General features: G+C 38.6%; 1 protein-coding gene across 1 annotated transcript in view; it reads left to right on the forward strand.

Annotated features, from left to right (window-relative positions):
• Positions 1 to 1471: 1471 nt before the first annotated feature.
• Positions 1472 to 24947, forward strand: part of LOC131422898 (NXPE family member 3-like) — a 34101-nt gene continuing 10625 nt past the window's right edge. Inside the window, exons 1-4 of the mRNA XM_058570532.1 lie at positions 1472 to 1540; positions 14108 to 14862; positions 21605 to 21684; positions 22039 to 22251. Coding sequence (XP_058426515.1) covers positions 1472 to 1540; positions 14108 to 14862; positions 21605 to 21684; positions 22039 to 22251 — 1117 coding nt within the window. The remainder of the gene's footprint in view (positions 1541 to 14107; positions 14863 to 21604; positions 21685 to 22038; positions 22252 to 24947) is intronic.

Consider the following 24947-nt stretch of genomic DNA (forward strand, 5'->3'; position numbering starts at 1 on the left):
GTAGTTTTAAGATGGTTCTTTATGGACACTAGTCCGCCATCTTCCCCCTTGCTAGCAAGCTGTAATAATAATAAAAGACCCTTTCTCTCTTACCACCTTGCCTCTGGACTATTGGCTTGTCTTTGTGACGAATAGAGGACCCCTATTTGGCAATGACATGCCCATAGTTCAGCCTTGAGGTGGTCATGGTAACCGTCATGTCCACTCTGGCCTCATTCTTATCTCTTTCTTTTATCAAGGATATGAAAGTTTTATGGAAATCATAAACATCATAATGGTTATCTGGGAGAGAATGAAAGGAAAGCAATTGAGGAAGTATTCTATTTCTTCACACAAATTTGAGGTGTGTATAGCAATCCGCTGCAATTTGATAGAGCTGGATGGTGGGCACACCAAGACTTAGTTGTTTTCTTACACTTCCCTGTAGGTGTGAAATTTTCATAAAGATAATGGATACCTTTACCTTTACCTTTGTAGATATCATTGCTTTTCTCTTCAAAATGAATGTCTTTGAATTTTTACAATGAGTACGTTTAGGGAAAAATTTTAAGTAAAAAATTTTGTAGACAGAATATGGATATGACAAAATCATGTGAAATTCCTAGCGCATGACCGGGGGGTGGGAAATCCTGATACCATTTGCGCTGTCCCTTTTCACTCCAGCTGATTCAGTGTCAGAATCAAATTTGAACCACAATCAACAATAATGATGTTGATCATTGTTTTGGCATATTTGTATTCTTTTTCTTTAGATTTGATATTCTAGCTCGCTATTCTACCTTATTATTATTTCATCTTATATATTTCAGGACAGTGGGCACCAACACACACTAAATCCCACCCTGACTCTCGCAGACCTAAGTAACTTCTCCGTGATCCTCTGGAATAATTCACACTGAAACTCTCAGGTAGATGCCCTCTCCCCATGATGGGAATTTCTCCCGTCAAAGTCCTCCCATTTTAGGTCACAATATATCAATAAAAAACTAATAAACACCAAATACATTTTATGAAAATTTACAAATGAATGACAAAATGGAAGTTCTCTCACTGATGGCTTTTGGATACGGTTAATTATTATTTAAAACAGTTGCGAAAGAGGTAATTTCTCAGATGTGTAAGCCAGTCTAAGTGCAAAGACCCAGGGATGTCCTTGGCACCCCAGAATGAAATCTGCCTGCTTACGGGAAGCTGCATTGGTTCCAAAGGCCAGAAAGTGAGACTCTAGAATTCTGGGGGAAAACTAGGACTTAGAAAGGTGGATTTTGAGAGACACAGGGACGGGAAGAGTATGCAGTATCAGGCAGAACACGTACATATGCCACATAGCAATTTCCACATCCTCTCATGGAAAGTTGCCAGAGTTAACACATTCTGTTTTGTTGCAAGGGTCTGTTAAACTTTTATTGCTTTATGTTCTACCTGGGTCCTTGGCTCATGCTGGATATTTCAGAGAAAAATCTAAGCTGCCATGGGTCCCTTCATGGAGCAATTCAAGGGGTACAAGAATCTGATTGTGGCACTGGTTTTTCTGGCTTGGGTAAGTACTACCCTTACTTCTGCTCCTTCTGATCGCTGGCTCATTTGTTCTCTCCTTGTGCAACCTCAGGTTTGGATTAGTTTCTACCTTAATATGGCAGAGCAGACTGAGGGAAGCTCTCCATCTCCTTACCTCCACCCCTGTGTGGCTGCAGGAGCAACAATCGTAGGGTGGGACGTCATCCTTAGGAGAAGGGTGAGTGGTTGGGTGTTAGGGGTTTACTAGGGAATTCAAAACACAAATCCAGAAGAGATTGTCCCAGGGAAATCCCAACGGAGAAAAGAAAGTAATTGCCATTGTTCTTAGTTCTCTCGCCCTTCAAAGGTGTTTTCCCTTCTGCCCCAGTGTAAGAGAAAGAGGTAAACTCTATGATGTTCAGTCCTGCTTTTCAGCAGAAGAAAGAGAGGCAGGGATTCAGGAAAAAAAAAATCCCTGTCTGGAAAGAGAGTAGACAGTCGCCTGGAGTGACCTTTGTTGTGTCTTTTGGGAAGTTGCATATGGCATGAAGCTAAGAATACCTCCAGAAGAAGGCATTTCCCTGTTGTCTATAGGTCAAAACTGGAGTTTTGGGGCTTAATGTAGCTACAGGTAGATTTTCTGTGGCCTGTTTAAAACAGTTGAATAGGTGGTTAATATTTAAACAGTAGGAGATTTCACATGAAAATATTGATTTCTGGTTTCTCTTAAGTGGTTGATCTGGCAAGATGGGTTCAATAAATTGGTCTTTTTTCTAAGAGCGTGAAGGAGTTTGGCAGGGAAACCCTAACTGCTTAACAATCAGGTCCAAAGAAAGTGTTGATTTCATTTCCCGAGTAACCTTTCACTGTGAGAAGGAATGAGACTTCTTGGTGCAGCAGCCAAAACTTTGAGCCTTTAAAAAAAAATTGAACTATGATATATATATAAATATATAAATCATAAGTGATCAATGAAATAAAAGATAACATACCTGTGTAATCATCACTCCAGTCAAGAAATAGAAATTACCAGTACCCCCAGAAGTTCCTCTTATGCCTCTTTCCCTGTCACTACCACCCTCTCTTCCTCCAACTATGAACATTATAGCTTATTTTTGCCTAATTTTGCATTTTATAGAAATGTAATAATACACTGTGTACTCTTTTATGTGTATCTTCTTTCATTCAATATTTCTGTGAGATTCATCCATGTTGTAGTATAAAGCTGTTATTTGTTAATTTTCATTTCATTATAGTACTCCAGTGTATGAACATATGACAACTTGTTTATCCATTCTACTGATGATGGACATTTAGGTTGTTTTCAATTTTTGCCTGTTTCAAATATTTCTATTATAAACCTTCTTATCCATGTCTCCTGGTGCACATATGCATACCTTTCTGTGGGGTTTATACCAACGAGCTAAGTTGCTTGGTCCTAAGATATGTTTATGTTAAACTTGGTACGTGCTGCCAAACAGTTTTCCAAAGTGGTTTTCCCAGTTTACGCTCTCACTGGCACAATAGGAGAGATTCAGTTGCTCCACATCCTCACTAACGTTGGTAGTGTCTGTCTTTTAATTTTAGCCTTTCTTTGAACATGTAGAGGTATTTCATTGTGGTTTTAATTTGCATTCCTTTTCTTACTAATTCAGTTGAGCACCTATTCATATATTTATTGGTCATTTGAATTTCTTCTATTGTGAAATGCCTGTTAAAGTATCTTCTGTCTGTTTTATATTGGGTTGTCTTTTTCTTTTTAATTTGTAGAAATTCATTATAGATTCTGGATACAAGCCTCTTCATTTGTTGTGTATGTTGCAAATATCTTCTCCAGCTCTGTGTTATGCCTGCCTTTCACTCTAATAGTGTATTTTGATCAAAAGAAATTATTTTTTATTTTAAATTTTATTTTATTGTGATAAGAACACTTAACATGAGATCTACCCGCTTAATTTTTAAAGTATACAACACAGTATTTTAGGTACAATGTTGTACAGCAGATCTCTAGAACTTACTCATTTTGCTTAACTGAACTTTACAGCCCATTGATTAGTAACTCTCCATTTCCCCGTCTCCCCAGCCCCTGGCAAACACCATTCCACTCTTTGATTATATAAATTTGACTATTTTAGATACTTCACATAAGTGGAATCATGCACTATTTGTCTTTCTGTTACTGGCTTCTTTCAACTAGCATAATGTCCTCAAAGTTCATCCTTGTTGTCTCATATTGCATAATTTCCTTCTTTTTTTAAGGCAGAATAATATTTCATTGTATGCACCTACCACATTTTCTTTATCCATTTATCTATTGATGGATATTTCCACATCTTGGCTATTGTGAATAGTGCTGTATTGATCATGGGAGTGGTAATATCTCTTCGAGATCCTGATTTCAATTCTTTTGGATAAATACCCGGAAGTGGGATTGCTAGATCATATGGTAGTTTTATTTTTAACTTTGGGGGGAACATCCACACTGTTTTCCATAATGGCTGCACCATTTTTCATTCCCACCAACAGTGGTCAAGGATTCCAATTTCTCCACATCCTTGCGACATTTGTTTTTCGTTTTTTTGATAATAGCCATCCTGACAAGTGTGAGGTGATACTATGGTTTTGGTTTGTATTTTCCTGATGATTAGTGACATTGAACATCTTTTCATATACTTGTTGGCCATTTGTATGTCTTCTTTGGAGAAATGTCTGTTCAAGTCCTTAGTCCATTTTCTAATTGGGTTATTAGTTTTGTTGCTGTTGTTGTTATTGAGTTGTAGAAGTTTTTTACATATTTTAGAGACTAAGTCCTTATCAGATATATGGTTTGCAAATATTTCCCCCATTCTGTAGGTTTCCTTTTCACTCTGTTGATTGTTTCTTTTGCTGTGCAGAAGCTTTTTGGTTTGATGCAATCCCACTAGTCTATTTTTGTTTTTGTTGTCTATGCTTTTGGTATCATATCCAAAAAAATCATCACCCAGACCAATGTCAGGTAGCTATTTCCCTGTTTTCTTCTAGTAGTAAGATTTCAGGTCTTACGTTTAAGTCTTTAATCCATTTTGAGTTGATTGTGTGTATGATGTGATATATGGGTCCAATTTCACTCTTCTGCATGTAGATGTCCAGTTTTCCCAACACCATTTATTGAAGAAACTATCCTTTCCCCATTATGTGTTCTTGGCACCTTTGTCGAATATTAGTTGAATATAGATGTGTGGATTTATTTGGGCTCTCTATTCTATTCTGTTGGTCTATATGTCTGTTTTTATGCCAGTATCACACTATTTTGATTACTGTATCTTTGTAATATATTTTGAAATCGAGAAGTGTGATACCTCCAGCTTTGTTCTTTTTGCTCAAGACTGCTTTGACTATTTGGGGTCTTTCATGGTTCTGTAGGAATTTTAGGATTGTTTCTCTATTTCTGTAAAAAATACTATTGGGATTTTGATAAGTGTCTTGACATGAGTACAGCCATGTTTGGCCGCTCCATTGACCTACAGCCACCAGCACAAAAAGAAATATAAAAGCTGCTTTCTGCATGGTGGGAACTGGCCCTTCTCCCACGGAGAGAGTTGCAAGTTGTAACATTTCAAGGCTCTTGGAGCGTCGTAGCACGGGATGGACTGGCCATCTGTGCCGGGCTGAGACGATAACCGAAGAGAACAATGCACGTACACAATTACTGGGCTGGGACGTTAACCAAGGGGCTCAATGCACACACGCCACTGATAACCATTTGTGCATGGGAACACTGGATGCTTGCTCTGTAAACTCTGTAACTGCTTATATAAACTGCTGGAGACTGAGACCTGGTAAGAGTTCCACCTGTGGAAGGGACACCTTGCCCAGGACGTGTGATCCTTGCCCAGCCGCGTCGATTGACAGGACTCTCCCGGCAGTGGGGCGTGGATATTGTGAGTAATTGATTTGATGTGAAGTAATTGATTTGATATGAAGTAATTGATCTGATGTGTTCTCTTTTCGGTCAACCTGGTGTTTCTCTTTCCGGTTGATTTGTGTCATTTCCCTTCAGTCGATCTGGTGTTTCCCTTTCGGATCGATCTGATGTTTTTCCCTCTTATTATATGACCTATTCGGATCTGCTGCTATCTGAGCCGATGTGGATGTTTTCCTTTTCCAGTCGAGCTGGTGTTTTTTCCCTCTTATTATTTGACCTATTCGGATCTGTTTGCGGACTATTGCCTTTACTATCCTCTATATAATAAAATATACCTTCAGTCCATTTGTTTGGAGTGGAAAGTTTCTTTTACGTCTCCGATCGAATCCCCGAACCTCTCATAACAATAAGGATTGCATTGAATCTGTAGATCACTTTGAGTAGTATGGACATTTTAACAACATTAATTCTTCCAATCCATAAACATAGGCAGTCTTTCCATTTATCTGTGTCTTCTTTAAATTCCTTCATTAACGTTTTATAATTTTCAGTGTACAAGTCTTTCATCTCTTTGGTTAAGTTTATTCCTAAGAATTTTATTTACTTATTTTTTGTTGCTATTGTGAATGGGATTGTTTTCTTAACTTCCTTTTCAAATAGTTCATTATTTGTGTATAGAAACATGACTGATTTTTGTATGTTAATTTTGTATCCTGCAACTTTGCTGAATTTGTTTATTGGTTCTAACATTTATTTTGTTGAGTCTTTGGAGTTTTCTACATATCTATTTTATTAAGAGTTTAAATAATGAATGGATATTGAACTTTTCCAAATGCTTTCACTGTGTTTATTGAGATGATCATGTGGTTTTTAAATTTCATTCTGTTAATGTGGTGTATCACATTGATTGATTTACGTATGTTGAACCATCCTTGCATCCCAGGGATAAATCTTATTTTGTCATAGTGAATCATCCTTTTAATGTGCTGTTGAATTTGGTTTTCTAGTATTTTATTGAGGATTTTTGCATCTATGTTTATCAGGGATATTGGCCTGTAGTTTTCTTTTTTGTGGTGTCTTTGTCTGGCCTTGGTATCAGGGTGGTGCTGGCCTTATAAAATAAATTTGAAAGTAATTTGAAAGTATTCTTGGTTGACTTCTAATTTTTGGAAGAGTTTATTTGAAAGAATTGGTATTAATTCTTTCCTGAATGTTTGGTAGAATTCACCCATGAAGTACTCTGGTCCTGGGTTTTTCTTTATTGGAATGTTTTTGGTTATTGATTCAATCTCCTTATTTGGTATTGGTCTGTTCAAGCTTTCTATTTCTCCTTGATTCATTTTTGGTAATTTGTATGTTTCTAGGAATTTATCCATTTCTTCTAGGTTATCCAATTTGTTGGCATACGATTGTTCATAATTGTCCCTTATGATCCTTTTTATTTCTGAGGCGTCCATTGTAATTCTCCTCCTTCATTTCTGATTTTATTTATTTGAGTCTTTTCTCTTTTTTATTGGTGTAGCCAAGAGTTTGTTGATTCTGTTTATCTTGTTGAAAAACCAACTCTTTGTTTTATTGATTTTTTTTCCTATTCTCTATTTTATTTATTTCAACCCTAATCTTTATTATTTCCTTCTGCTAACTTTGGGCTTAGTTTGTTCTTCTTTTTCTATTGCCTTGAGGTGTAACGTTAGGTTGTTTATTTGAGATCTTTCTTCTTTTTTAATGTGGGCATTTATCAATATATACTTCTCTCTGAGTACTGCCTTGCTGCGTCCCATAAGTTTTGGTGTGTGTGTTTTCATTTTTGTTTGTCTCAAGATATTTCCTAATTTCCCTTTTGATTTATTCTTTGACTACTTGGTTGTTCAAGTTTGTGTAGTTTAATTTCCACATATTTGTGAATTTTCCAGTTTTACTTTTGCTATTCACTTCTAGTTTCATACCATTGTAGTTAGAAAAGATACTTGGTATAACTTCAATTTTATTAAATTTGTTATGACTTGTTTTGTGGCCTAACATGATCAACCCTGGAGAATGTTCTGCATGCACTTGAGAAGCATGCGTATTCTGCTGCTGTTGGGTGGAAAGTTCTGTATGTGTTTGTTAGGTCCATTGGGTCTATAGTGTTTTTCAAGGCCTCTGTTTCCTTGTTGATCTTCTGTTTGAATGTCCTATCCATTATTGCAAGTGGGGTATTGAAGTGACCCACAATTATTGTATTGCTGTCTATTTCTCCCTTCAGATCTGTTAATATTTGCTTTATATATTTAGGTGCTTTGATATTGGGTGCATATATATTTATAATTGTTGTATCTTCCTGGTGAGTTGACTCTTTCATCATTATATAATGTCCTTCTTTGTCTCTTGTGAGAGTGTTTGACTTAAAGTCTATTTTGTCTAATTAAAGTATAGCTACCCCTGCTGTCTCTTGGTTACTATTTGCATAGAATATCTTTTTCCATCCTTTTACTTTCAACCTATGTGTGTCCTTAGATCTAAAATGAGTTTCCTGTAAACAATATATAGTTGAGTCATTTTTTTTTTGTCCATTCAGCAACTCTGCCTTTTGATTGGGGAGTTTAATCCATTTACATGTAAACTAGTTATTGATTGGTAAGGATTTACTATTGCCATTTTGTTAATTGTTTTCTATTAGTCTTGTAGTACTTTTGTCTGTCTTTTCCTCTCTTGTTGTCTTCCTTTGTGTTTTGTTGACTTTTTGTATCGATATGCCTTGATTTCTTTGTTTTTCTTTTGTGTAACTTCTATAGGTATTTTTCTTATGGTTACTGTGGAGCTTACATGAAATATCTTTTTTTTTTTATAATTTTATTTATTTATTTACTTTTCCCCCAAAGCCCCAGTAGATAGTTGTATGTCATAGCTGCACATCCTTCTAGTTGCTGTATGTGGGACGCGGCCTCAGCATGGCTGGAGAAGCAGTGCGTCGGTGTGCGCCCAGGATCCGAACCCGGGCTGCCAGCAGCAGTGCACGCGCACTTAACCGCTAAGCCACAGGGCAGGCCCTGAAATATCTTATAGTTATAACAGTCTATTGTAAGCTGATAAGAACTTAAGTTCAATCACATACAAAACACTCAAACACTTTTACTTCTCCCCCCAACACACTTTATGTTAATGTTGTCACAATTTACATCTATTTGTATGTGTATCTGTTAACATATTTTTTAGTTATAGTTATTTCTAATAATAAAGAAATAGAGAAATAGTATTATTTCTGCTTTTGTATTTTAACTTTTATACTAGAATTAAAAGTGATTTAACCACCACCATTACAGTGTTATATTCTTCTATATTTGTCTACATATTTACTTTTACCAATGAATTTTATACTTTCTTATGCTATTGTGTTGCTGTTTAGTGTCCTTTCATTTCAACTATAAGAACTTTCTTTAGCATTTCTTGTAGGGCAGATCTAATTGTGATGAACTCTCTCAGCTTTTGTTTGTCCGGGAAAAACTTTCTCTCTGTTTCATTTTTGAAGGACAGTTTTTCTGGGTATAGTATTCTTGGTTGGCAGTGTTTTTTTCTTTCAGCACATTGAATATATCCCATTCCCTTCTGGCCTGCAAGGTTTCTGTTGAGAAATCCGCTGATAATCTTATGGGGGACACTTATGTGACAAGTTGCTTTTCTCTTGCCATTTTCAAAATTTTCTCTTTATCTTTGACTTTTGATCATTTGATTGTAATGTACTTGTGTGAGTTTCTATGAATTCATCTTGTTTAGGTTCTTTTGGGCTTCTTGGATCTGGATGTCCATTTCCTTTCCCAGATTTGGGAAGTTTTCAGCTGCTATTTCTTTGAATAAGCCTTCTGAGACTTTCTTTCTCCTTTCTCTTTCTAGGACTCCCATAATGTGAATATTGGTTTCTGTGATGGTGTTCTCTTAATAAGAGAACTTAATAAGATAAGTCTCTTAAGCTTTCTTCACTCTTTTTCATTTTGCTTCTATGACTGAATAACTTCCAATAAACTGTCTTTAGTTTGCTAATCCTTTCTTCTGCTTGATCTAGTCTACTGTTGAATCTGTCTAGTGAATTTTTCAGTTCAGTTATATTATTCAGTTCCATGATTTCTGTTTGATACTTTTAAATATTTTCTATCTCTTTGTTGAAATTCTCACTTTGTCCATACATTGTTCTCCTTCCCTTGGTGAGTAACTTTATAATGGTTATTTTGAATTTGTCAGTAAGTCATAAATCTCCATTTCATTAGAGTCCATTTCTGAAGGTTATCTTGTTCCTTTGTTTGAAACATATTTTCCTGTTTCTTCATCTGACTTGACTCTCTGTATTGGTGTCTGTGCATTAGACAAAGCAGCCGCTTTTCCCAGTCTTCATGGACTGGCTTTGTACAAGAGAAGATCCATACCAATTAACCCAGAGAGATTCCTGGGACCTCTCAAAACTTTGTGCTAGTCCAACCTGCCTGCTTTCTTTGAAGCCCCCAGACATCTAGGGTATGCCAGGTCCCATCAGTGCCCTGGGACAAGTGAGACTGAGGTGAGTTCCTCAGGTAGCCCCCAGAAAAGTTGGATCATTTTATGCTCTGTCCAACTCTTTCCTTCCCCAGGGAGAAGCTGGGAGCTGGGGTTTTTTGTCCACTTGCTCTGTGCTGAGCTGGGAGGAGGAGCTGTGGTGACTACTAGCCTAAGCTGGTAGTCCTTATTCTTTCCCAGGCAGCTAGATTGTGCTGGTCTTGTCAGCATTCCAAGACTGGCAAGACAGAAGCCAGTCCTCTGGGGAGCCTTCCTGGAACAATTGGGGTTCTATACAAGTGGACCAACTCTTTCTTTCCCCTAGTAGAAGCTGGGAGCTGAGGTTCTCTTCCTGACCATATGTCACTGTATAGGAGTAGCGATTCTGGCAAGAGAGTGTCCTGAATCTCCCTACCAGCATTGATAAGTCTGGTTTTGTGTTCTGCTGGAGTATAGAAGCCTTTCAATTAGTTTTTGTATTTCTCACAAACGGAATTAGTCTGTGAATTGTTGCTAAATCTGTATATTCATGGGAGGAAAGAGGATCCAGGGCTTCCTACTCCACCATCATAAAGACGCTACTCCTGAAGTTTTCTCTTTTTATTTCTATCTAGATAGATTGTATTTTTCTTTTTATAATACCTCTTTGGTTTGAGAGAATTTAATTTGTTTTTATTATCAAGTATTTCACACATACCAGAGAATATATATAAAATGCATATGGCATATCAAGAGTAATAAAACAACCATCCATGTGGCCTCCCACGTCTAATAATTCTTTGTGTACTGAACAGATATTCTTGGTCTTTCTCTCTCAAATCTGTTTAAATTTGCTGTAACCAGAAGTCTTGGCCACTCTTGCTGGTCAGTTCAAATCTTCAGGACAATTTGTGTGGGGCAAAGCTGCAAGTGACAGGAAAAAAAAGAGTCTTTGCCCCTGAGAACATGGGACATGTTCACATGCACATTTTTGTCCTTTATTAAGGTATGGACAGGAAGCCATTCTGATTTGTGATCTCTCAGTTTAGTGTTTCCCTGATATTCTCCCAGCCAAGGGTGAGGGCTTGTGAACAGGCCATGTCAGAACCAGACACCTTACCAGGTACACTTTCCCCCAAGACTCTAGTGGCCTGGGTGAGCCAGGCATTCCCAGGAACCACACAGGACTGGATATGACACTAGACTCTATAATGTTGATCCCTGCTCTTCTCCAGCCCAGAGATGAGCCAATCCTGTGAGTGTTTTCTCCTCCAGCAATCAAAACAGAGACTGCAGCCTCAAGCACACTCTGCAAGTGCTTCCATAGCCCAACAAGAAACAACTATCTCATGTACAACTAAGAAAACTCTCAACCTCCCCAAATGAGAAAAAGGTCCCATTCAATCCTGTATTCAGCTTCAATCCAGGATTACTCTTTATCAGGAATAGATGTATATCCTTATAATCCTGAAATTTTTATTTACATGATAAATTTAATCTCCACCAACACACCCAACATACAATGGTGAAGGGGGAATAAGTCACCACAGTTTAAACTCTAATTTAATTAAAGGAAAATCAATGTACATGGTCATAGGTCAAGCGCACAAACTTCATTTGGTGGGCAAGGATTGCAAGAAGTCACGGTCTGGGCAATGCAGTGAATTCTCTGGTCAGCCAAGGAGTTGCTTTGGTTTTGTCTTTTGGAAGGGGTCTCTCTTATCCACTGTTCTCCATGGCCAACACTGGGACAGGGATGATTTGGGGGTGACCTTCCTTCTGGGGTTGCATTTTTGCACCTTCCTTTCTGTTGCTTTGGTTACTAGGATCTTAAATTGCCTTAGTTTATGAGTGATCACAGTCTCTGATTACCAGCTCTAGAGTTCTGTGATAAAACAACTCCATTTCAGTCTCAGTAGGCTGGCAGTCCATTCAGTTCCTCGGGACTTCATTAGTTGAGTAGTAATTGTATTAGCTTTCTATAGCTGCTGTGACAAATTATCACAAACAGTGGCATAAACAACATAGTTTATTCTCTTACACTTCTGGAGGTCAGAAGTTATTAAAATGGGTCCACAAGGCTGCATTCTTTCTGAAGCTTCCAAGGGAAAATCCCTTTCCTTGCCTTTTCCAACTTGCAGAGGCAGCTTGTATCCTTTGGCATATGGCCCCTTCCTCTGTCTCCAAACCAGCAGCATAGCCTCTTCAATTCTTTCTCTCTTCTCTCTGTTCCTATGCTTCTATCATCGCATCACCTTCTATCTTCTATAGTAAAATCTCCCTCTTCCTCCCTCTTATAAGGACATTTGTGATTACACTGAGGGCTGGATAATCTAGGATAATCTCCCCATTTCAAGATCTTTAACTGAATCACATCTGTGAAGTCTGGTTTGCAATATAAGGTAACATATTCAAAAGGTCTGGAGATTAGGACAAGGACATCTTGGAGAGTCATTATATAGCTTAATGTAGTCATCAAAGTCAGAATTCTTGTTAACTCATCACCTGTGAATTTGGGCTCCTCTTTTACTATTTCTGCCCCACAGAACAGGCCTTCCCTCCGTCTGTGCTCCTCACCCTCATGCTAATGGCCTGTCTTGCCTTTTGACTAGGGGCCACATTCTCATCCCTAAGCCAGTCGCTGAGGCTTCCCTGCAAACCATTATGTCAGATCTTGAGAAAATGCAGTACTCCCTCTAATAGTTTACAGTATAGCAGAGGAGACATACATGCAAGCAAATAGCCAATTTAGAAGACAATTAAAGGGTGTTTGTTATCCCTGTGCCTCATGACATTGGACATAGCTGCACTAACAGCCTTCTAAACAGAAGATGATGACTCTTAAGCTCACACTTCTAACTCTATTACAGACAGTCCCCGACTTACAATGCTTCGATTTACAATTTTTCAACTTTATGATGGCGTGAAAGTGATATGCTTTCAAGAGAAACTGTACTTTGAATTTTGAAGTTTGATCTTGTCCTGGCCTAGAGATATGTGGTATGATCTTCTCTCATGATGCTGGGCAGTGGCATCAAACCGCAGTTCCCAGTTAGCCACACGATCATGAGGGTAAACAACTGATACAACATTCTGTACCCATCCAATCATTCTGTTTTTCACTTTTAGTATGGTATTCAATAAATTACATGAGATATTCAATACTTTATTATAAAATACGCCTTGTGTCAGATGATTTTCCCCAACTGTAGGCTAATGTAAGTGTTCTGAGCACATTTAAAGTAGGCGAGGCTAAGCTATTATGTCTGGTAGGTTAGGCGTATTAAATGCATTTTTGACAACGATATTTTCAATTTATGATGAGTTTGTTGGAATTTAACCAGGCCAGGTGCAAAGACTCCCTCCCACATCCACCACCACAATCACACAAAACATGCGCTTTCTCTACTACTCTTCGTATTTGGATCCTTATATTCTCTGGTCTGTATTTGTAACTTTGTGTTTCTCAGCATGTGAGACCAGATTGCTCTGGGCTCTGGGAGGGGACTCCTTCTCATAGCAAACACCATGTCTTCCTAGAAAATAATCTGCCGTATCTCATACCTTTTTCCAATCTGCATCTATGTCTGTGCCTTTCTAAAGGTTCTCATTTTTCCAATGGTTTCTGTGGCTGAATTTCTTCTTCTGGCCAACTTAGCCCAATTAGAGAGGGAGCTCCCTAAGAGATGTTCTCACCCCCTTCTTCTATAATCCTTGTAGCATTGAGTAAAGGGATTACCCACCCCTGACTCTCTATTGGAAATCTGGGATGGAGACAGTGGAAGTGGAGTTGTGGAGAGAAGGAATAAGAAGAAAAAAGGGGACACTTACTCAGAATGCCAGGTTCTGGGAGGGAAGCAGGACTTGTGAGGGGTGAGCAAAGCTAGAGATGTGAGGGTTGGGTACAGGCCTGCACATATGTCTGTGGGTGTGTGTGGGAGGGAGGGAAGATGGTAATGGAGGGAATAAGCCTGAGATAAGGAGAGAGGTGAGCTAAACCAGAGACATAACTTCACCTTCACATGAGGTGCTCCTTTCAAATAAATATGGTGGTGACTCAGACACCAGGCTGATGAGTGACAGACAGCCTGATGGTGCAGCCAGGACAGGCCTCCTGGGTCCTACCTGGCAGAAGGGACTAGCTTTGGTGAATGGAAATCTCCTTCCCAGAAGAAAGTGAGGCAAACATAAACCACTGATAGATTTCTCTTTCTTTACCCACAGATCATCTATTTCAAGATCTCCTTGCCTGACAGCACCATCCCTCGGCCCCCAAAACCCCGCCCTGCCTCTAAATCTGCCTCCAAGTCCACAGAATCTCCCTCCCTCTTGGCCTCTCTCCCCCAGGAGCTCGCCAACCTGACCCATCTTCTGTACTGGCCTCCAACCCCAGGAGATGAAGGGGACCTTTTGGCCTCCACCAGCCCCCAGAACTCCACCTACCACCTAAGGGGTCCTACCCAGGCCAGCTATGCCCTGGGAGGCTACCTGGAGGTCATCCTTGTGGCCAGAGACCACCGGGGCAGGCCCAAGACCCATGGTGGGGATCTGTTTCGGGCACAGCTGCTGGGTCCTGACTTGAAGGCCGGGGTCCCTGGGGATGTCCAGGATCTGGAGAATGGCACATACCTGTTGTCCTTCCCCCTGCTCTGGGCTGGGCAGGCTCAGGTGCAAGTGCGGCTGATCCATTCCAGTGAGGCAGTTGGGGTTCTGCGAAGAATCTGGAGAGAGAAAAGGGCCACAGTTGATTTTAGAGGGTATTTCAGAGGACCCACGGGAGCTGAAGAGACTGTGATTTGCAATGTTGACCCCCAGTCAACTGGAGCAAAAGGGCCTACCTGCCAGTACAGAGATGTGGATTCGAGTGAGCTCTGGTTCTGTGCTCAACCACCTACCCTGCCCTGCGACTCTTTGGTTGGGCACTCAAGTGGGAGTTACCTGAAAGTGACTACACCACATGATGAGGCCCTGCTGGCATGGTAAGAAACCCATAATCTAGGATGTCTGCCCCAACCCTAAGCCACATCCTTCCTCCTAAATATTGTCCCTGTGACCCAATGCTCCTCCCTCAGTTTACATCACTCATTTATTTATACTCTCATTCAACATGTGCTTATTGAGCACCTATTATTTGACAGATATTTCTAAACAGACATATACTACAGTAAACTGGTCAGGCTATCCATTTAGGGAAGGTTACAATTTATCTGCCGTTTAAAGGCAAAATAGGAATTCTCCAGGGAAGATAAGAGATAAGGTATTCAAGATAGAGCAAATGACTTCAGGGCAAAAGTGGCTTGAGTGCTTCATTCACTTGTCTAAATTCCTGTCTTCACTTAGATTTTCATCTGAAAATTCTTTATTATTTTATTAGATCTTCAATTATTTAAATAGATTTAAAAAATATTTTGTCCAGAATTTTTAGTCATTCTCAACGTTAAGAGTTGGTGTGAATACCTGGGTCTGCCGTATTACTAGGAAAATGGAGTCTCATTCTATTTCATTTGTTTCTGCTGGTATCTTTAACATTTGTTCCTTCTATTTCTTTTAGGATTTCCTTCTTTTTTCTAGTTTTATGATCCAGAACAATTAATCCATCTATTTCAATCTTCCTTATGTGGAATAAAAATAGTTTTAAGACTAAATTTCCGTCTGACTACAGCTTGAGCTGTGTTCTACAAATTTTTGTATATGAGAGCTTCGTTTTCATTCAGTTTTACGTATTTTATAATTTCTACAGTGAGTTCCTCTTTAACTCATGAGTTATTCTGGAATTATTTTTAGTTTCTGAATATAGAGTAGGGAGTGGCTACCGTTGTATTGTTTTTTCTTAACATATTTGCATTATGACTAGAAATACGGTTTCTATGACATTGGTTCTTTCAAAGTTGTTGAGAATTTATTTGTGACACAGCAAATGCCTAATTTTTTGTTGATATTCTATGTTTCCTTGAAAATAATTCATATTTTCTGTTTCTTCAGAATGGAATTCTGAACCTATTTGATTTAGCTTGTTATTTTTTTAATTCCAAACACGTATATCTTCACTAATAGTTTGTCTGCTTAATCTCTTAGTTTCAGACATAAATGTATTATACTGCATTTGTAGATTTGACAATTTCTCTTTGTAATTTCAGGCAGTTTTCACTTTATACATTTCAAGGCTATGTTGTTAAGTACATTCAACTTTATGATTGTTTTATGTTATTGGTAAATTATTCCTTTTGCTTTCATGCTTTTTGTCTTAAATTCTAATTTTTACAATATGAATATTGCTATAACAGCTTTCATTTACTTAGTATTTTCATGGTATACCTTTTTTTCATCTCTTTAGATTTCAAATTTTCTATGTGAAATAGTTTTAGGCAAGTCTCTTTACATGACATTGTAGCATTTTTTTAGGCATAGTTACATAAATCATGGAAGAGACTAGATCCATGAACATAGCTAACTTTATCTAAACATAATAGGCATTCAAACCAATGGGAACATAATGGATTGTAAATAAACAGAAAAGAGTATAATTAGATCTGAACCTCACAGTATATACATAAAAAATCAATGCCAGAGGGATTAAAGACCTAAATGTGAAAAAGCAAACCTTAAAGAAGATAATAGCAGATAACACCTTTATGATTTTGGGTTAGTAAAATATTATTTTAGATATAACAAAGGCACAAATCGTAAAAGAAAATATTCATAAATTGGGCAATATATAAATCAAAAACTTGCCAATTACAAAAAGTCCAATAAACATAGTTTAAGTCAAGGTATAGACTGGAAGATGGTATCTGTGACACACATAATTGATACAGGATTAGTACTTACAATAGATGAAGAAATCTTATAAGGAATACTATTCAGCCATACAAAAGAATGAAATCTTGCCATTTGCCAACAACATGGATGGATCTTGAGGGCATTATATTAAGTGAAATAAGTCACCCAGAAAAAGACAAATACCATATCATCTCACTTACATGTGGAATTTAAGATACAAAAACAAAAACCAAGCTCATAGATAACAGAGAACAGATTGGTGGTTGCCAGAGGTGGGGAGTGGGGGGTGGGTGAAATGGGTGAAGGGGGTCAAAAGGTAGAAACTTCCAGTTATAAAATAAACAAGTCATGGGGATGTAACGTACAGCCTGGTGACAATTGTTAATAATACTGTATTGCATATTTGAAAGTTGCTAAGAGAATAAATCTTAAATGTCCATCATTACAAGAAAAAAAGTTTTCTTAACTAAAAAACAAGAACTCTTACACAACAATAAGAAAAATTATACAGCTCAAGAGAAAAATGGGAAAAGACATAAACAAGAACCACAGAAGAAAAAATATAAAAATATATTCAACTTCATGAGTAATCAGGGAAATTTAAATTAAACCATATGATTATTTAATAATTTTTATATTCACTAAACTTTTTAATCTGACAAAAGAAGTGTGATGAGGATGTGTAGAAATGGAATATCTCATATGCTACTGGTGGGAGTGTCAATTGGCATAACAACTTTGGAGAGTGATTTAACAATACGTAGTAAAATTAAAGACGCATATAACCTACAATCCAAAGATTTGCTTTCTATTTACAAATTGTCAAGAAACTTTCTCACATGAGACCCAGGGGACATGTACAAGAATGTTCATTGCAGCCATTGTCTGTAAAAGCAAAATATTAGAAACTGTCTAAGAGACAATCAATTGGAGATGGATAAATGAATTACAGTGTATTGAAACAATGGAATCATAAGAAGCTAAAATGAATGAAGAACAGCTATATCTTATAATTTTATAATTATAAATATTGAAAACATGAGTAAAGTAAGAGTACACACATATGATACCATTTATGTAAAGTTTCAAAACTTGCAAACAATACTATTTAATATTTTAGATACATAAATGTATATCAAATGTATAAATGTGGATGAAAATCAGAAACACTTATGATAGTGACTGCATCCTTGCCAGAAGCAGAATGGAAAAGGCAGGAGTGTGGAGGGCGACTCTGTGGTACCTTTACTGATCTATTTCTTTTTTTTAAAAAAAAGGAGGAGTATTTTAATAGTGCTGTTAGATAATCGTGGACATTCTTCTTGGTACTACACTAAGATTCAACAAGAGATACTTTCTTCTTTTTTTTTTTTTGTGAGGAAGATCAGCCCTGAGCTAACATCCATGCTAATTTTCCTCTTTTGCTGAGGAAGACTGGCTCTGAGCTAACATCTATTGCCAATCCTCCTCCTTTTTTTCCCCCAAAGCCCCAGTAGATAGTTGTATATCATAGTTGCACGTCCTTCTAGTTGCTGTATGTGGGACACGGCCTCAGCATGGCTGGAGAAGTGGTGCGTCGGTGCGCGCCAGGGATCCGAACCTGGGCCACCAGCAGGGGAGCGCGCGCACTTAACTGCTAAGCCACGGGGCTGGCCCCATCTTTTTTTTTTTTTTTTTTTTAACTTTTTATTGTGAAATAATTATAGACTCACAGGAAGTTGTGAAAATAGTATATAGAGTCTTGTGAACCCTTTAGCCAGCTTCTCCCAATGATGACATCTCGTACATCTGTAGTACAGTGTGAAAACAGGAAAATTGACAATGGTACAATTCTGTTAACTAGACTTCAGATCTTATTCAGTTTTTACCAGTTTTTATACGCATTCCTGTGTATGTGTAGTTCTTTGCAAATTTACCCCATGTATATAGGCTTATGTAACCAAAACCACAATCAAGATATAGAAATGTTTCATTACCATAAAAGAAATCCCTCATGCTATCCCTTTATAGTCACTCACACCCTCCCATTCCTGTCCCTGTCACCTGGTAACTACCAATCTGTTCTCCATCTCTATAGTTTTGTCATTTCAAGAATATTATATATATGGAGTCATACAGTGTGTAACCATTTGAGATAGACTTTTTTCACTAAGCATAATGCCTTTGAGATCCATCCACATTATTTGCATGTATCAATAATCCATTCCTTTTTATTGCTGCCTGGTATTCCATTGTATAAGTTTGTTTAACTGTTCACCCTTTGAAGGACATTTAGATTGTTTCCAGTTTTTGACTGAGTAAAGCGTCTATGAATATTCATGTATGGGTTTTTATGTGAACATAAGTTTTCATTTCTCTGGAATAAATGCCTGAGTGCAATTGCTGGGTTGTGCTATTGGTGGATATTTAGTTTTATAAGAAACTGCCAAACTATTTTCCAGAGTGTCCGTACCATTTTACATTCCCACCAGCTACGTCCGAGAGGTCCAGTTTCTCTGTACCTCCCCAACATCTGGTGTTAACACTATTTTTTTTTTAGCTATTGATTTATTGCTTTCTAAAGAAAGATCTAATTCAAACCTTGCAAAATGTTAAGATCTGATAGAGCTGGATGTTGGATACGCAATAAACTAACTTTTAAAATGTGCATAGGAGGTAGGAGAAGAAGACAGATAACCAGGGCAGATAAGTCTTTCACGAAGTTGTCCTGTGAAGGAAAGGAACCTGATGGAGTTGTAGCTACAGGAAGAGGTAATGAAGAGGGGCTTTATTCACTGGAGTAGATGTGATTATGTTTGTATTCTGGAAAGAAAGAGCTCGAGGGAAGAAGTTAAAGATGGTGCAAAAAAGGAAAGCGGTGCCATCTAAACGATACAGAGGGAGATAGCATTGGGGTTCAGTGTCACCTCTTCTTGTGACTAGGGTAAGGAGGAAGTGAGGATGGGTGCAGAAGTTGATATACTTTCTGGTAAGTGGGTTAATGTTTAATGAACTCCTCTGTAAATAAGGAGGTGCTGCCCCCACCCCTCTCACTCCCACCCTGGGATGTGAAGAGAGAAAGATGAGGTAAGCACCCAATCTCAGCTGTGAGGAATGGGAGAGACATCTGGGTGGAAACATATGAAATGCTTGCCCAATAGCATTTCCAGCCTGACCAGGACTGGAGTTCATCAATTCTAGAGACAGCAGTTCATACATTTGTGCAACAAATATTTATTAAGTTATTTAACAGCTATTTGTTTAATTATAGCCTACTCAGCAGTTCACAATCCTATTGTCTGAGTTTTTTGTTTTGATTAAAAAAATTGTTTTAAATCTACTTTATTGAAGTATAATTTACATATAACGAAATATACTTGTTTCAAAAGTGCAGGTCAATGAGTTTTGATAAATGTGTATACCCATATAACTGTCACCACAATCAAGATACAGAACATTTCCATCACCCTTAAGATTCCCTTGTGTCCCTTCACAGCCAATTTCCCTCACCCATCTCTAGCCCCAGGCAAACACTGATTTGCTTTCTGAAAGTACATATTAGTTTTGCCTTTTCCAGAATTGCATAAAAATGGAATCATACAGTGTGTACTCTTGTATTTGGCTTCTTTTGCTCAGTAAAATGTTTTTGAGATTCATCCATGTTGTTGTATATCAGTAATTTTTTCTTCTTATTGATGAATAGTGTTCCACTGTATATACCACAGTTTGTTTGTCCATTCACCTCTTGATGCATATTTGGGGTTGTTTCCAGGTTATGGCTATTATGAATAAAGCTGCTGTGAACAATGAGGTATAAGACTTTTGCAGGCAAATATTTTCATTTCTCTTAGATAAACAACTATGTGTGTAATTTTTTTATTACTAGACTTTATTGTTTAGAACAGTTTTAGATTTACAAAGAAACTGAGTAGATCATACAGAGAGTTCCCATATCTGCTTTCACCCCCATTTCCCCTGTTATTAACATCTTACATTGGTGTGGTATATTTGCTATAATACATGAGCCAATATTGATACATTATTATTAACTAAAGTCCATAGTTTATTTAGTTCTCTTTCATTTTAACCTAATGTCCTTTTTCTGTTCCAGGATCTCATCCAGATACCACATTATATTTAGTTGTCATGTCTCCTAAGGCTCTTCCTGGCTGAGACGGTTTCTCATACTTTCCTTGTTTTTGATGACCTTGACAGGTTTGAGGGGTGTTAGTTAATTATATTGTAATATTCCTCTCTATTGGAACTTGTCTGACGTTTTTCTTATGATTAGATTGGATTATGCGTTTTTGGGAGGAAGATCACAGAGCTAAAGTTACATTGTCATCACATCATTTCCAGGGTACATACTATCACCATGATTGACGAGTGTTGATGTTGACCTAGTCACCTGGCTGAGGCAGAGTTTGTCAGGTTCTCACTGCAAAGCCACTCTCCGCACGCCCTGCTCTCACACTGCGCTCTCTGGACATCACTCTGTCCAGCCCACACCTCAGGAGTAGGGGGTGATGATCCCCATTCTCTGAGTATTTATGTAACAAAAATGATTCTGCTCCGTGTTCCTTCCAGAATTTAGTGCCAGGAAAGCTTGGTCTCTGCTGGCATGCTTGTATATTCCCATTTGTCAGAGAAGAACTACGTGCTCCAGCTTGGGTGTTCCTTTATCACCTGGACTGTTAGTGAACTGAGAGCCAGTGGGTGGGTTGATAGTAGAAGGTCCTTCTCCCAGATACCTGATAAGATTTTCTCTTCCTCCCTTCATTTTTTCTAACTCTTTATTGTAATTGCGTCAAATCATAAATGTGCTAATTGTATTGTAACTACCTCAAACCCTTTTTGGACTCAGGCAGAGTAGAAATTACAAGTCAACCATCATATGCCCATATTGGACTCAAGCTTTCACTGGTCGCCCTACCTGAATGCTCACTCTTGGTGTTTCTCTAGGAAAGTGACAGACAAGGTGCTCCCTCGGGGCATTTCTCCAATCCAGATCAGAATGGCAGCCACAGGGAACAGCAGCCTGGGTGAGTGGGGCCTGCATATGCTGGGGGGCAGGGGGGTGATAGACTTAGAGGTTCTATTCCTTGACTGGGATTTAGCCCCAGCCCCCTGCCAGGGCAGTGTAGTATAGTGGTTAGTAACATGGGCTGTAAAGGGGCTTCAAATGCTGTCTCTCCCCATCACTATTCTTGATTTTGGGTAAATTGCTTAACAATTCAGTGCCTCAGTGTCCCCACTTGTAAATGGAGATGAGAATAGTACTTCATGGATTTTTGTAAGAGAGTAAATGAAATAATACATGTAAAGCACCTAGAAGAGTAGCCGGTATTTTGTAAGCTATAAATGTTAGCTCTGTTCTGCTTTTCCCTTTCCTGTAGCCCTGTCCCCACGGCCCGCATGCCGTCCTGGGCTCCCAGCCCCAAAGCCCTCTGGCTTCTACCACCAAGATGTGTGGCACTCACTGTTCTGCTCCGCCCGCTCCTTCTCCACTGCTGACAGCATCCTGGGCTGCCTGGCTGGCCACGTCGTCCACATGATGGGGGACTCCACACTTCGGCAGTGGTGGGAGTATCTGCGTGACACCGTGCCCTGTGAGTGGCCCTGAGGGGAGAGGACAGGACACCTGGGGCCTCATGTAGGAAGAGGTGAACAGGGAGGGCTTTGAGAGACAAGACTCCTGTGTTTGTGGTGGAGAGGGTGGGCAGGATGCTGGGACTTTTCCAAGGGCAGTGAGCAAAGGAGTTAGAGCTAGGAGGATGTAATTATTACCAGAGAGCTGGCTTTCCAGTTTAGTTTACCAGAAGTTAAGTAGTGAGCTGAAATGACAGCATAAAAAAAAAAAGAAAACCTTTTAAAGAATACAAATTCTGATAATTCAGAAAAAGACTCCCCATTTAGTTTTTAAATAAAACCCTCATTTCCTCTCTTAAGTAGAATTAACATGTGAAGGATAAAAAGTTCAAACTTTCGTCCACCAGTCCACCTCAATTTCTTTTTTTTTCTTTCTTTCTTTCTTTTCTTTCTTCCTTCCTTCCCTTCCCTTCTCTCCCCTCCCCTCCCCTCCCTTCCCTTCCCTTCTCTTCCCCTTCCTTTCTACCTCCCCCCTTCCCCCTTCCCTCCTTCCTTCCTTCTTTATTTTCTGCTTTGCTGCTGCGTCTCAACCAGTGCCTGGCAGAGCTGTGGTTCTCTTAGCACCGAAAACCCAAGTGACTTCTGCTGAATGCTTGTAGTTTCCTCAGCCCCTCCAAAGTTAAATTAATCCAACCCCAAATCTTCCATGTGAACCATTTTTCTACATAGTCAAGATTAACGGAAAACAGGAAACCATCACAAGACTTGTGAGTTACCTCCCATTTAGAAAAGAAAAACAATGCTTAACATTTATAGTAGTTATTTTAAATAAAAGTATGTCCTAAGCAGCCAATTAGTACAGCCAGCCTAGTACAAAAATATTACAAGTCTCGATATCTGAGAAGGAGGAAGGTAGAACAGAAGAGCTAGCCAGAATGCCCGTCGGACTGGGCTGGCTGTTCGGTGATCATAATTTCTGTGAACTTAATTGTAAAGTTAGCAACTGGTTAGTTGTATCACTTGCTTACCATGTTTTTGAGGAAAATCCACCTAAGCTTTTATTTCCCATCTCGGACAGGAATTTCAGATACACTCCTGTCTTCCTGTAAAGTTTAGAAATTTGCCATATTGTCACCCTCAGTCACTAGGCCTAATTTGAGGTTCCCCTTTATTTTAAACAGTTTGTTGAGGTGTGATTGACAAACCATAAACAGCACATATTTAAAGTGTACAATTTGTAAAGTTATAACGTATATGTTCACCCAGAAAACAATTTCCACAAAGAAAATAATTAACATATCCACCATCCAGAAAAGTTTCCTCATGGCCCTTCCTAATCCCTCCCTTTCACCCCTCCCACTCCCTCACTCTCACTCTCCTTTCCCGGGCAACCACACATCTGCTTTCCGTCTCTTTAGCTTAGTTGGCATTTGCTAGAACTTTATATAAATGGAGCCATACGATGTGTACTCTTTTTTGTGTGTGGCTTCTTTCACTCAGCGTAATTATTTTGAGATTCATCCACATTTCTGTGTGTGGCAATAGTTCTTTCCCTATTTATTGCTGTGTAGTATTCCATTGTGTGGATATACCATCGTTTGAATATCCATTCATCGGTCAATGGACATTTGGGTTGCTTCTAATTTTTAGCTATTACAAATAAAGCTGCTATGAACATTTGTGTACAAGTCTTTGTATGGGTATATGCTTTCATTTCTCTTGAGTAAATATCTTAGAGTGGAATGGCTTGATCATGTGATAAGTGTATGTTTAACTTTTTAAGAAACTTCCAAACTGTTCTCCAAACTTGTTGTATCATTTTATGTCCCCGCCATCATGGATAGACCTTCTAGTTGCTCTGTATTCTTGCCCATATTTGGAAAGGTGATTCTTTTAAATTTTAACTAAACTAATATGTATGTAGTGTTCATAATGGCCCAATCAAGCATTTTTCATGATGGCTGCTTTAAAAATCCTTATTAGATGATTCCAACATCTGAATAATCTTGGTGTTGGCACCTGATGATTGTCTTTTCTCATTCAAGTCGTAATTGTCCTGGTTGTTGGTATGATGAATGATTTTCTATTGTTTACAGGACATTTTGAGTGTTAAGCTGTGAGACTCTGGATCTTATTTACCATTGTTCTTTTCAGCAGGCAGTCACTCTGTTTAGGTGTAGCATGCAGGTCCAGGTGGATGTATGTTCAACTCCCTTTTGGGCCCTGTTGATGCCACCACAGTGAAAATGGAGCAGCAACTCCCACAGCCTCATTGCCACTGGGTGACGGTGGAAGTTCAGCTCCACACTTTGCCCTACTGACACAGGGGCAGGGAGCACGGTGCCAACTAACATTTCTGTACTCCACTTTTTTCTGCTGTTTTGCTGCCAGATAGGAGTGGAAGCTCAGATCCCTCCTGGAGTCAATTTTATTTTATTTTATGTATATGTTACTTTGAGTTCTTTCTATACTACAAAGAACCAGTTAGGTATCTCAAATGGAGATACTCTTTAAAAACACTCAGTAGATGGAATACATAGAATGGATACCACTTCAGAGCAGATTAGTTAGCCAAAAAATTCTTTCACAATTCAGGTCTTCTCCCTCAGCACTATAGTATTCTTTAGAATTTTCTTTACCTTATTATAGTTAATAACTCTTTGTGTTAACTTTCCCTGTTCAAATTAATGTGTGATTTCTTTCTCCTGATTGGACC

The sequence above is a fragment of the Diceros bicornis genome, chromosome 26 (assembly GCF_020826845.1).
Source record: "Diceros bicornis minor isolate mBicDic1 chromosome 26, mDicBic1.mat.cur, whole genome shotgun sequence".
NCBI lineage: Eukaryota > Metazoa > Chordata > Mammalia > Perissodactyla > Rhinocerotidae > Diceros > Diceros bicornis.